Source organism: Scomber japonicus, chromosome 3 (assembly GCF_027409825.1).
Source record: "Scomber japonicus isolate fScoJap1 chromosome 3, fScoJap1.pri, whole genome shotgun sequence".
Lineage (NCBI taxonomy): Eukaryota > Metazoa > Chordata > Actinopteri > Scombriformes > Scombridae > Scomber > Scomber japonicus.
The window spans coordinates 19,454,602-19,468,501 of NC_070580.1; the positions used below are offsets into that span (position 1 = coordinate 19,454,602).

The 13,900-nt window shown below is 38.8% G+C and overlaps 1 protein-coding gene across 1 annotated transcript; it reads left to right on the plus strand.

Annotated features, from left to right (window-relative positions):
* The first annotated feature begins 2,428 nt into the window (after positions 1-2,428).
* On the plus strand, positions 2,429-7,292 carry nbl1 (NBL1, DAN family BMP antagonist). Its single transcript, XM_053316666.1, has 4 exons — positions 2,429-2,846; positions 4,163-4,343; positions 5,818-5,929; positions 6,993-7,292. Exons 1-4 carry the CDS (start codon positions 2,687-2,689, stop codon positions 7,269-7,271), a joined length of 732 nt encoding a protein of 243 aa, XP_053172641.1. The 5' UTR covers positions 2,429-2,686; the 3' UTR covers positions 7,272-7,292.
* Positions 7,293-13,900: the final 6,608 nt, after the last annotated feature.

Genomic DNA, 13,900 nt, shown 5'->3' on the forward strand with positions numbered 1-13,900 from the left:
CTCCCTGCCTTGCTTTTCTTTTTCTGCGTGCATGTTTGAGAAGAATGAAATGTGGTTATGGGGGTGGGAGGTAATTTTGTGTGTTAATGAGCTGGGAGACTCGAACTCCTGCTGTTTTGGAATGAGGGCCAGGTTCAGCATCTGCAGCCCTGTTAGAGAGTGGGAGGATGAAAAGTTGCACAGAATGATGGAATTAAGAATGAAGCTTGTGTTGAAATAGACAGAAAAACTTTTGTTTGCACACATTTTTGATTAACTTCGCCTCATAAAAGTTATCAAATACCAGTTTTCCTTTTTTTTATATAGATTTAGCTTCCTTTGAATACTGTGAACAAGAAGAATCCTTTCTTATATCAAAGTTGGGAAAGTGACCCAGACTGATCTTCAGTCCAAGCATTAACCATGCCCTGTAGTCCTGTTGCATGATGTGTGATTTGGACAAGAGTATTTCCTGTGACTGTTTCCGTCACAGGGCGTTGGAAAAGCACACGTCTCCATATCAGGAGGAATCTCTTACGTCTTGTGTTCTCGGTGGCTGTGTCTGTTGGGCAAGATTGTTTTGAGTGTGATTGATCGCTTGTGTGTGGGTTGCATGGGCGTGCAAGAAGAGAAGAGGGATTGTGTGTGTGTGTGAGTGTGTGCACGTTTATTCAGCCCCCTGGTGAAGCAGAATCAGTGGAATGCGGAGGAATGCCATATCTGGACTGGAGCTCAGTCTTATTACTAACAGGTGAGTTCTGCACTTTGCACGTCTGAACATAACACATGTTGTGCACTTTCACATCAAAGAAAACATAGGTGCATGCACACTTTCCATTACACACACACACACACACACACTTTTCCTCTTCACTACTGTAATATTTTCTCAGCAATGTAAGCACATGCATTCCTGCACACAAAAGATTTAAACTCTTTCCTGTGTGTTCAAAGGCCCATTTCTTCCAACTCTGGTGTACTGCTGCTACGCATCAGCCGCAGACTAACCCTGTCAGGAATTAAGCCACGTCACTCATCTCCTGTCCATTAAAATATTTGTTTGCAAGTGAAGCGTGAAACAGATAGGGGTGCTTATGGACACAAGCCAGTCTGGACACCTGTGAGCAAAGGTGCACCGGTAGGATGAAGTGCAGGAACATGTGTGGGAGGGTGAGAGGGACGAGTGACACAGCTGAGGTGTAACAGAGTAGCCAGCACCCATAGGCTATATCTGTCTGTGCCTGTCTGAAACATTCTCCATGATGAATCATAATCACCAGTCTAATAACGCCACCTAATCACATTTGCTCTTCTGATTACTCAAACATTTTCAGTTAGTAGTAATGAATATCTGTCATAATATATTAGACAAGACAATGCACTGTATACTGATGCTAGGCTTGGAGCTACAGTTACTGATGCTGCATGTTTGATAAAGTGATTTACTGTCATACTGTACCTGAGATATGTTAAGTATCCATTTCCTTTTATGCAAATTAATACTTCTAATCTACATTTCAGATGTTAACATAGTACTCCTTGCTTCACTACAGCACATTTACAGCTGTAATGGACTTACTTTTTGGTAGGAAAAAATGTAATAATACATGAAACATAATTCATGCATAGTTTAAATTACTTGTGTATATATAACATAGTTAGCTCTGACACCACTTACACCAGTCAGAACATTAACACATAATTTAAATCTTTACAATTTTTACTTTTTATACTTAAATCTATTCTTCAAATGTATTTGTGCACTTTTAGGCAAAGTATGTGAAAGTTTTAGAAAGTAGTAGGTAAGTTTTTATACTTTTTTTCTTCAAGTATCTGAATACTTCTGTTTCCGATTAATGCAAATGTCAGTAGTTTTGAACCTGAAAGCACACAGACTTAGCCATAATATTGCAAATCCCAAATGGCAGGCCTCCTCCCAATATATTCCCATCTCAAAGGACCTAACTGACAGGCCAGCAAAAGCAGGGATCATAATGACTATCAGCAACATGCGCTCATGAGTGTCAGTGGTCTCAATCCAAACATACTGAGGGACCTTAATTAGATCAGGTTGTCATGAGTTCAAGTTATTTGCCATTCATATCATTTCAATTTCCTACATGTAATATATGTTCATCTGTTTTACAGTTGTATTGCATGGCAAGGCTATACAGAGGTATTCACACAATGTTTAAATCTAAAAGCGTATGTTAGTGATCAGTGAACTAAAGAAACCCCAGATGTGACTGCTAACTTGATTCAAGAGTGTAAATAAACCCTATTTGTGTAATCATGTTATATTTTGTCCTGTTAATCTGATCTGTGGTCTCGCCTCGCTCCAATTTAGGGGAAACATTTAAAAAAACCTTCCCAGCAGTTTTTTTCCTTCCCCTCCCTCCCCCGTTTTTACTTTCGTCCAGAAACTGCACAGCAGGACCCCTGTCTGAGGTCTCCGCCGCGCCTCACCCTTGCTCGAAGAGTTTTACAACAAAAGACAGACAACTCGGGGAAAGTGTTTTTTCAGCGGAGTTGCATGGGAATTTAAGACTAAACGGGAAGAGAACAAAGGGGAGGGACGGTCCGGGCTGATGGATCCACAGATGAGATAGCGCTCTGCCCCATCTCTCCCCATCCTTCCCCGGCGGACGGACGGCTCTTTTTCTTTCCGGATGATGTAACTGTTTTATGACAGACCAAGCTTGGATGTATGCTCTGCTCATATTTCTCTATAATAATCAACGCACGGTACGGTAATATCCAAAGGCACCCCCCTCCCCAGGTTTTAGGAGCCCGTGTGTCGGCTTGTGTGAGGGGGCTGAGCTCAGCGGGACGTTGCGCAGTGTTCCCCCAGAGGTCTGCGAGCGGTGGTAAGTGTCTCAACTACGACCACTGTTGGAGCTCCTTACTCCTAAAGTACTTCATGACTTATTTGTAAAGTAATGTCATTAGTTTTGCCCTCCAGGAGCTGCTGTCCATAATGCTTAGTAGTTTTTCTACTTAACCTCTTTTCCTCTGTTAACACTAGTTATCTGACTAACACTGAAAACTACTCAAAAGTGCAGCTTTTCCTTCAATTACCAAAGTAACTTCATAGTTTGTTACTCGAATAAAATCAAGTGACCCCGCCGGTGGAAAAAACAATAGATTAACCACTTTTGCTTAAATTATATAACGCTGGATAAATGGGAGTGGTGTGGTTAATAAAAGACAACCAGATCATATTTTTTTAGCTTTAACTGATAATGGAAACCGATCCGCTTATGGAGAGATTGAAAGCGACTAACATTCAGATTTAATAGCCTGGTTAAATGTCTCATATTACTAAGGTGGAAATAAAGTACTTTTGATGACCATTTGTGTATTTGAAACTGTGACTTTAATCGTTACAGTAACGTTAACCTGAAGTAGTAACGACCATGAAATGCTGTCTGATTTTAAAGCAGCTGAAACTGTTCATGAACTAAATCCAAGCCATGAACTCTTTAAGTCTGTCAACAACAACAAAAAAAAAACTTAAAACAGGCCAAACCAAAAAACAGATATTTATTAAACCAAGCCCCCTCCTTTACCAGCAGCAGCCTCTTTTTTAGACAAGGCAGGACTACATGTGTCAGAGGCACATGAAAGTGCAGATAAGTGTGTAAAGTAGTCAACGTGGGTGACCCCACTGGCCACTTTTTATAAGCAGCAGGAGAAAACGATTTTGGAGGTTGTAAATGACGTGACTGGTATTTTTAAAGAAGGAGGTGAAACAGAGCAGAGAGCCTCGGTATTGAAGTCAGGTGGTAGGCCAATAGGGCAGGCAACTGTCTCTATCTCTCATCATTTTGCCCCTTTTGAACCCAGAATATAATGTTCTCTCTGCAGCTGGCGATTTTGACCATTAAGGAGAGACTGTCTCTTTCAATCATTCAAAAGATCCAAACCCGGACAAACTGGACAAGATATGAAGCAGAGAGACATCTGGGTTTCAAGCTGCTAATCACCAGGAAGTTGTCAATCCACATCAGCAGGGATATGCAAAGTTCACATTTCATATATTAATTGTAAAACTATCTGACCTGTAGAGATCAAAAGATATTAAGGCTACAACTACTATTTTGATTGAGGTGTATGTGTGTGTGTGTGTGTGTTGAACAAGGTTAACAGAGTGGTAACATGCTGTGGTTTTCTGCCCCTTTAGGTGCAGTCATGTGGCAGAGGATTCAGATTTGCTGCGCACTGTTTGCACTGTATTCAGCGGCACCGCCTGCACACATCAACCGCCTGGCGCTGTTCCCTGACAAGAGCGCCTGGTGCGAAGCCAAGAACATCACGCAGATAGTCGGGCACACGGGATGTCAGCCTCGCTCTATTCAAAACAGGTCAGAATGAAGGCCCTCTCTGTCTCGCATTCTCCATCTGTCTGACAGTTTCTAAGTACAGTTGAAAAAGTGTATAATGCGGAAAAGGCTGGATGTCAGTAAGTTGCATCCTCGGAGTCATGTCTCTTTCAACTTGCAGGGCACGTCGGGGTTGGCACTGACTAACTGCTGTGTTTGGTACAGCACAAATGTCAAGGAAGCTTAACTGAAAGTACCACAGTATCATGATTTTGCTTGTTGTGTTAGTATAATGAGAAATTCCCTATGGCACATTATGCAGAGCAGATTTCAAACTGATTTCAATACTATGCTGAAATGAATGTAAACCTGCCTGCATGGCTGGAAAACCACATTCAGAAATGCCAAAAATAAAAGATGTTCTTTGGCCGATGGGGTTCATATTTTTCTAAATGTCAACAAATCCCACAAGAAGACCAAAACCAACATTGTGTTAATCTCTCCAGATTTCACTACCCTGCCATGTTCTCAGCCCTAAGCCCACTGGTTCCAGTTGAAGATGTAAATCTTTCAAAACAGGTCATGAACTTCAACTAAAAACTTTTTTTTTCAGACATTATTCAAACAGGAGTAAATAGTTTGTTGGAGACTATTTTGAATGCTCCAGTGAGTATTCACAGCAGTGGGATGGTGTTTGTTATATTGAATTAAAACAAACTATGTTGACATCTATGTTAATAATGAAAAATTATGTCACTCAGTGTGATGTTGTGGCCTAGTGGTGTGTTTTTGGACAATAATGGAGCCCTGTGGCACAGATGACATATCAGGCTTTGGCTAGCAATACTTGTTATTGGGATCATTTCATTGTTTGTTTTGTTCTTTTCATGGGATTTGTATGACAATAAGCGAAATATAAAACAACACCAGACCCTCATTTAGATCTGCCTGCTCTGTAGTAAACAGGAAAAACATGCACACAAACCACTACAGCCTTTACAAACTGTTTCTTTGCTGCCTTCAAGTTAATTGTGAGGGTACACCTGGGTTTAAATTCACAAGTTATTCTAGTAAAGCTCACTCAGGAAACATTGATATTTATTCTTCCCTGGTTTTTTAGTTTTACAAAATTAATAAACAATGTGGTCAAAAGAAAGTTGCAGTCCCCACAGTGGCAGGAGCTCAACTTTTACACATTGCTTCCAATGATTAAAAAAAACAAACAACGCAATTATATTTCTACAAAGACCCAAATTCTTTTCTTAAATTACTCATGATTTTCATTTTTAATCACAAGCTGACCAGTGATTCATCTAACACTCATGAATAACAAGTCTCCATGTATGATTGTGTGCGGCCTGAGGCTTTTGGGCATCCTCAGACGTGGTGAATAAGTTCAGATTTCAGATTGTTTTTTTACCCAGCAGCTCTTGCTTACACAGGCCTGAACGCTCTGACCATGAAGCACGTTCTGTGTGTAGGCATGTGGAAATAATGCACTCTGTCCTCCTCGCAGAGCTTGTCTGGGCCAGTGTTTCAGTTACAGCGTCCCCAACACATTCCCACAGTCAACGGAGTCTCTGGTGCACTGCGACTCCTGCATGCCTGCCCAGACACAGTGGGAAGTGGTAAGAGTTATTGCACATTAGCTCACATAGCAAGCACACACCAACACTGACTTGTCAAACTCACACACGAACCACAAGTTTCCAACATGAAAGATGGCAGGCATATACTGTTCACTACCGAACAAAAAGCAGAAGGAAAACATTAAATGGAGGATTTTGAATAGATTTCTGTGGTTCCCTGTGGACCTTTAGTCTGTATTTTATATTCCTCTGAAGTACATTGTCCCTTTTAGTCAGAAGGAATCCAGTCTTGCGACAACAAAGGCTTTGTAGTGTGTATGTAGTTTGGAAAGCTGCCAAGTGGGCTAGGCGGGTGGGACCACAGGTGAGGTCACCTCATGTTTCACTGGAAAATATTGTATCACATGGAGAGCACAGCTGTTACCTGATAGATTAATTAAATTTCTTACTATTTTGTTGTGTGAGAAAGGCCAAAGAAAGTCCATGTACACTCTCACCTCACTTTTAATTATCTGGAAATGGATGTTTGTGTCTGTGGTTGTGGTTATTGTTGCAAGACTTTAAACAAATTATACTTAGAGAAATAACAAAATCGGCTCTCATGAAAGAAGATACTTCTCCATGCTGGTTTGGCCGTTGTGGTAGATCTTGATAAAACTGCTGAACGATCATTTCCAGTGGATAATGCAAACAGCGAGGGGAAGTTGTGTGAAGTCCAGAAAGCTGGGTGAGGTTGTGCAACAATACATTTATGGAGTTTTTTCTTCATATTAATAGTTTTATCAGTTTTATATGCATGTTTTCTCAGTATTTGTTTATTCCATTGTCAACACATTACAATAAATCCATGATATAAATAACAATGATGTGATTAGATCAAAGTTTTTAACAAAAGAAAAATGCACTACTAAAAAGCAAGAATCTGTTTACAATAACAATAATGTCAAAATCTTATTAAACACTTATTACATTTCTTTGTTCAGAAGAATTGCACATATGGTTTTACAAACTAGCAGCAATCCAGTTTCACTTAGTACCTTTATATATGAAACCAAAACAATCACCTGTGTGATTGAGTGTATATATGCATGTGTGGTTACAGGTGACTCTGGAGTGCCCGGGCAATGAAGAGTCTCCTCGTGTGGATAAGCTGGTGGAGAGGATCTTCCACTGCAGCTGCCAGTCCTGCAATAAGGAAGGTGCCCAGGAGGGGGCAGTGATGCAGCTCTATCCAGCAGACAACGGCCTGGACTCTCCGTCTTTATCTGACACCCTCAGTGGGGCTCAGTCTCACCCTCTGCCCCATTCAGACACGCACTCTAAGCATGGTCACCCACACACAGATCATCACACACTACCACATACATCAGATGGAGGGTAGGTCTGTCATTTGTCTGTCGGTTTATGTTTTTTTTGTCACTTTGCTCATCTCTTCCGCCCTCTCTCTCCTCCACATTGCATCCTTTGTACCAATCTGTAGTATTGCAAAGGCACTTTGAAGATATGACTTCACTTTGTGTTAAACATTTCTCTAAAGGCGCACACACACACACTTTCACAAAGTCATGCTATCAAAATAAACTCTATTGTATGTAGAGTAAACAAACACACCCGCCTATAATGCACTCTTTTTGTTTGCTGATTAACACATGCATATGTGTGCATATGTGTATCCAGACATGACTATAGTCTGTTAATGAGCTGTAGTCTTGTTACTTTTAATCTGCTTTGAATGCAATAAATTCTATTGTTGTGATAACTGCCCTTTTGTTGTATTCATACATATATTTGTTGGCTCTCTCTTTCTGTCACTACAGTTGCAGTTGGACAAAGTTTGTTTGTGTTGAACCAAAGTTGTGCCCTCAGTTTCCTCTCAGTGATTGTAAAAGGGAAGCTGTGTCGTTATCATTGTGTGGCTGCTGTTTGACTTTGGGTCACACCAGATGATCTTTGTTTTCTTTGATCAACAAAACTGCAGTCATGGACAGACATTTAAGAGATGCTGGGTTTACATGATGGGAAGAGACCCTGCTGTTCATGGCTTTATTGGTCTGAATTTGGTCTCAGTGTGCCAAAAAGTTTAATGAAATGCTGTGACGAGGAGCCACAGAGAAAATGTATAGTAAACACTTTCATTTGTTTACCAATGTTATTTAAGATTTGTCAGTTTAAAATAACTCAAATTTAATCTAAAGTAACAGTCATTTTGGATTATAGCAATCAATAATTATTTGTAAGTACTTAAAGTATATTTATGTGAGCATTGTAATAAAATAGACACATCAAAAGTATTAAGATAGAAAAGATAAACATATTACTTTAAGTCAAGCCCCGGAGTTCAGAAAGGAAAAAGTACATTGCAAATGAATTTAAGGGATTCAGTTCTGTTAGTTGAGGTTCACAAATGGGTCCTGTTTCATAATAATGGATTTTCAGTTGAATGTGGAAATTGTATAGTTACTTTTAAAACAAGAACATATAATTAATTTTAAGATGAAGTTATTTCGCAACTTATCAAAAGTCCTTTAGCTTTTTGCTATGAATAAAACATAAATTATTAAACAACAATAATAACCACCCACAATGAAAAAATGATCTTATCTTGGTACATTTTTTTATAGGTGTCTCATTTCCAATGTATTTCTTAATAACTTTCAAGGTTTCCTTGGCCTACTTACTACAACCCATTATTTATATGGAATATATTCATTTCAATTTTATTTAAATTATATACAAGGCACATTTCACATAGAGCAGGTCTACGCCATTTTCATCAATTAAGAGCAATCATTCCCAGTATAAAGACAATTCATTATTTTTCTAATTGCAAATAAAACCTTGAGAGTCTTTTAGTCCAACCATGGGGGGTCAGCTGAATATGCAAAAAAAAAAGTTCACAAACAAATGATTAAACAATATGAATAATAATGTTTCCAGTAATGATTGAATTGCCTAATTAAATCCCTGTTTCCGCCATAATTAGTACCTAATTACATTTCCTGGAGCCTTCTATGGAGCAACTAAAAAACATTTTGGAAAGATTTGAACATGTTAAATGAAGCATTACAATGAATTTGCAGGTTCAGGTAAAGGTTGTAGTTTATCTTGCTTTTACTGTAATACACTGTTAAATGCTGTGGTCTTAGTATTATGTTAGTATTGCAAATTTGGCTCTAATAATGTTATTGTGGATGCTGATGTCATGTAAGTCATTACAGTAATAAGACATCATAAATCATAATATGAACATAATAATAATAATCACATAATTGCTCGATGTTGTAACAGAGGAAAGTTAGATAGATAGATAGATAGATAGATAGATAGTAGGATAGATAGATAATCACCCTTCAAATGTTGGGTGTTTTTGTGCTACTTGTTGACCTAAAAAGTCACTGCAGTAAAATGAATTACCATAGCAACCCGCAGGATGCTGTGGAGTAAATGGATAGTAAAAAAAAAAAAAAAAAAAAAAAAAAAAAAATTGGTACACAACAGAGAGCTTGATGGTCCTGAAGGGAAACAAACACAAGGACCTTTTACAGAACAAATCCAGTCAATAATGAAAGGCAGGAGTAGGGGAGAACGGGGTAGTCACACTTCACTTTCCTTAACCATAAACTGAATAAATTCCCTTTCAATTTGTGATGAAAGTCTAACGTGTTAGGTAGGAATAGAGTGGTCTTACTCTCCTTCAGCTGAATCCCCACGATGGGGATGGTTGTCACACGTTATGAGATTGGTTGTCCCTGTGTTATTTTAATAGGGAAAAATAAAAAATGTATACAATCTTAAAAAAATATTTAAAATGTTTAGTTTTGTTGAAATACAACAACCTAACACATCCCCTGCACCAAGAGAACATAAACAAGAAAAATCATTCCATTAAGTGCCTTTTTTGTCCTTATATGACAATGTTGTTAATGTTCACCTCTCAGACTGCTCTGAGCTTCACATCTGAAGGAGTCGGACCCTTGTTTGTCTTCCTGACAAACTTCCTGGTCATTTTGCTATCTTAAAAGAAAGAAAGAACTAGATATATCACACTATATATGTATATACCAACATGTGACAACCAACCCCGAAGAGAAAGTGACAAACATCCCCAACTGGGATTTTTTGCTACCAGCAAAGCTAACAACCACATGCTTTGGTGTAGCTAAGAAAAAAACCTACCTAACTATCGCTCTCTCTTCATACTTTTTAATGATAATTATTGTTTTATTATAAACTAAAAGCCCAGAAGAGAAACACTGAAGACCACTGAAGAATTGGATATTTACAACTCAATGTCAAGTAGTTTACTCCAGAAATGACCTCTAAAGTAACATCCCACCTCTGAAACTTTCAGTTACAAAACTTTTCAACAGCGCCCTCTAGGGCCCAAGATCTGACGAATGTGACAACCAACCCCGTTCTCCCCTACATTATTGATGAACTCTGTTTCAAGTGTGTGTATGTGTGTGTGCGTATGTGTGTTTGTGTGCGCGTGTGTGTACTTGTATGGCTATCATTGTGAGAACCAATTGGAGTTTAATACCTAAGAGGCGAGGACATTTTAGGAAAGTGAAGACATGTTGGCCGGTCCTTCAATGGTCTTCAGACTTGGTATTAAGGTTAAAGGTTCAGTTCTGGGCTTTGGTTAGGGTTAAACATTCAGTTGTGATGGTTAGGGTTGGGGTCAAGGGAATATGTGTGTGCATGCCACATTTTGTTCAAAAAGTACACATACTGTCCAGCAGATGTCAGCAGAGGTCACAGGCAGAATCTACAGAGGTTATATTTACTGAACACAATTCAACTTTTCAACTTCTCAAAACCAGACAGCAAACCGAGCAGCAACATCTCCAACCCCACCTACCCCCCCACCCCCAGACTCTCTACAGCATCTTTTCTCTGCCTCATCAATCATTCACTCATCTCCATCTTGCTACATCCAGACAATATCTTTCCTTCCATTTCTCGGCAGCTCTGTCACATCGCCTCCCATCGTTTCTCTGTTGTTCTGAGTAATTAAATTTGAACAGCATAAAGGTTGACTGTCTGTCTGCGCCGCAAAACAAATCAATCATCCCCTTATCTCACAGCCACACAGCTGACAATGCTCCGAGGTTAGTGAGAGACAGATTGCTCGACTTAGAAACATTTCTGAAGATGTCACAGCTTATTTTCACATATTAACTTGTTTATCAACCTTTGATTTAGATGTTTCCCTTTTAACATCTACAGACACACAGATGGGCCTTGACGGATGTTATCATCTTTCAACAGCTGCAGAATAAACTCAGTTTCCTCTCTGATACAATTTCAGATGTGCCAGTTGATTTGGATATAACATTTCTCTCTGTGCAGCAGGGTGCAAAGAGTGAGTCTTACATCTGTAAGGGAAATACCTGCTGTTGCTCTCTCTTTACAGTGTGTGTGACCTCTGTGAATGAGCACATCTTAATCCCATTTTCTTGAGCTGCTATCTGATTATCCGATACAACTGACATACATTTACTTGTTTAGACCGGAGGTCACTTGACTGGACAGAAAAGAAGATGAACAGGTCTACTCTACGGGCAACTTTTCAATAATTTAGTTGTAAAAAATGTACTTTATTGACTTTATAGGATTAATTGTTATAAACTAACATGCTGTCCATTGCCAATAGAGTATTAAGTATGTACTGGATCCAGAACTTTGCCTTTTATTCAACTTTACAACCATTTACAACCATATTTAAGCTTACAGAAATAGCAACATTATCTAATAAGGCATACTTTATAAAGGGTTTTTAAAGGATAGGGTCACAATTTTCAGTTCAAAGGAATTGGCAGGTATCCAAACGAACAGTGAAAACAGTTTAATCATTCCCCCTGTTCATGCTAACCATTAAAGGATCTCCTCCTAATGTGCTTTTAGTGTAAGTGAGGGTGAACAAAATCCACAAGCCTCGTTTAGAGCAAATGTAATTCAAAGTTTATCTGAAGCTAATATAAGAATCCAAATTAGTCAAATCAAGTGGATAACTTCTGAGTTAATTCTGTCTTTGGGTCTGGACTGTGTTTCCCTGTTCAGCTGCAGTGGATGGATAACAAAAAGAGAGACATTTGCCTTAGAAGAAATCCCACTTGGTTTGATTAATTTGTTTTAAGCTTCACATTAGCCTTAGATAAACTTTTACTTTTTTTCTCAAAATGAGGACTGTGGATTTTATAGCCCATCACTTACATTGAAAGCACAATAGGAAGGGATCTCTTCATGATCAGTTTAGGCAGGAGGATGATTACGGCATCCTCATGCTTAAACTTTATATTGGTTGTTTAAAGCAAACTTGACAAAATAATTGCTTGCTTAATGGCATTTGCTAATGGTTTATGTATCAACTAAAAGTCATTCATAAGTACAAGTTTTTGTCCTTGGTTGCCAGGCTGTGAAAATCCATTTTGTTGGTTGTTGTTTATCATTTCTATTTGATGATAATGTTATTTATTATATTATTAGATTGTATTCCATTAATAAATGGTGTTTAGTTTGTGATAAATTTTTTATTTTAATTTTATTTTTTTACAATAGTCCATTAAGTGTGCAGTTAAACATAAATTGATTTTGTAACTGATTTTCTGCAGCCAGTCACCTGAAGGTAAGAGTTGCAAAACAAAACAAGTGTGCTGGAGACACAAAGTTGTAACCTTATCTATTTCTATAGGCCTGCAGATAGGCGGTGTAAATTAATTAATCTGTTGAAACATTTATAAGGGTTATCGAGATATGTTTATGTGCTGCTAGAAAATGTACAGCAGTGACGTGGTTGTCTGATACCCCACCCCTTTGTGCTCCTCAGTCTTTTCACATCATTTTAATACATTTTTGACGGTATGTCGGAGCAGCAGCAGAGAGACGTCTTGCAAAAGTTAAAACAACAAAAACATCTGAATGAAATAAAATAGCGGCTTTTGTTCGCATTACTGCTCTGCCATCGCGTGAACGCGCACGGGGTAGTGGTGCGCGCGGCCCGGAGTCGCTCGGTCCTCGCAGCAGCATCACTCCATCAGCGCAGTGTTCAACTCACAGGTGCTCCTCTCAGCTGCTGCTGCAAAAAACTGGCAAGGAAAGTAAGAGCTCCGGGACGATCTCTGAGAGAGGATTTCAACAAACACACTCGAGGGATTAACGAAATTTACACTTCGAGGTGGGCAATAATTATTCATAAACGCTCTGTTATGTGTTTACACTGGGCAACTCTATTATTTGCATGTAGTTAATGTTCGAGGTTTAACAGTTTCTAGAGAGAAAAAGCAGAATAGCAAAGTCTAAAATAAAATCCAAAATGCACATTTTCTAACTATCAAAGGTAAAATTACATGGTATCTTATAAAAAACAAAAGCTTTGCTGAAGCTGCACTAAGGACCAGAGCATGTTTTGAATCCAGTATGATGCTTGTCTGGTTTGTGTCTGAAGCTCAGCAGCTCAGACTAATTCAGTTTGAAATGGATCGTATTGACAGATAGTCCAGGCTTTAGTGACAAAGCCCTGATCTATGAGATCAATCAGAGGAGCAATGGGAAGACCGCTATGTAAGTGTGTGTGTGTGTGTAAAGTCAAGCTATAGGTTTCTCATTTACATTGCATAATGAGTTATCGAAAAATTTAGAGGGCAGAGAGCGAACAGGGCTTACTATTCCTATTTAATGTTTTAAAATTCAGCAGGCATGCAAAAATCTGATATAGCTGAAACAAACAAAAGCCAGAGGGCACACTGTTTTTGCGGTGTGATTCAACATGAACGTGAAGATCATCTAAGAAAAATCACATGCAAATATTCTAAAGACTTGTTTTTCAGTTGTATACAGATTTTAACTACACACACCACTCAGATGGGAACAGCATGAGATCACAGTCCCATCTCTTTTGCAGTCATTAAAGTAATGAGGCTTACAGATCAAGGCATGTGTCAGTGAAGTAACCAGACATCACCCCTGGGCTTCACTCTTTTCCTGAAAGCATCTCTTTCTCTCTCTCAG

Excerpts from the sequence above, each read along its gene's own strand:
- nbl1 (XM_053316666.1), top strand. The coding sequence starts at position 2,687 with ATGCTCTGCTCATATTTCTCTATAATAATCAACGCACGGTACGGTAAT. Across the intron at positions 4,344-5,817 it reads CCTCGCTCTATTCAAAACAG|AGCTTGTCTGGGCCAGTGTT; the intron begins GTCAGAATGAAG and ends TCCTCCTCGCAG. Across the intron at positions 5,930-6,992 it reads CCCAGACACAGTGGGAAGTG|GTGACTCTGGAGTGCCCGGG; the intron begins GTAAGAGTTATT and ends GTGTGGTTACAG.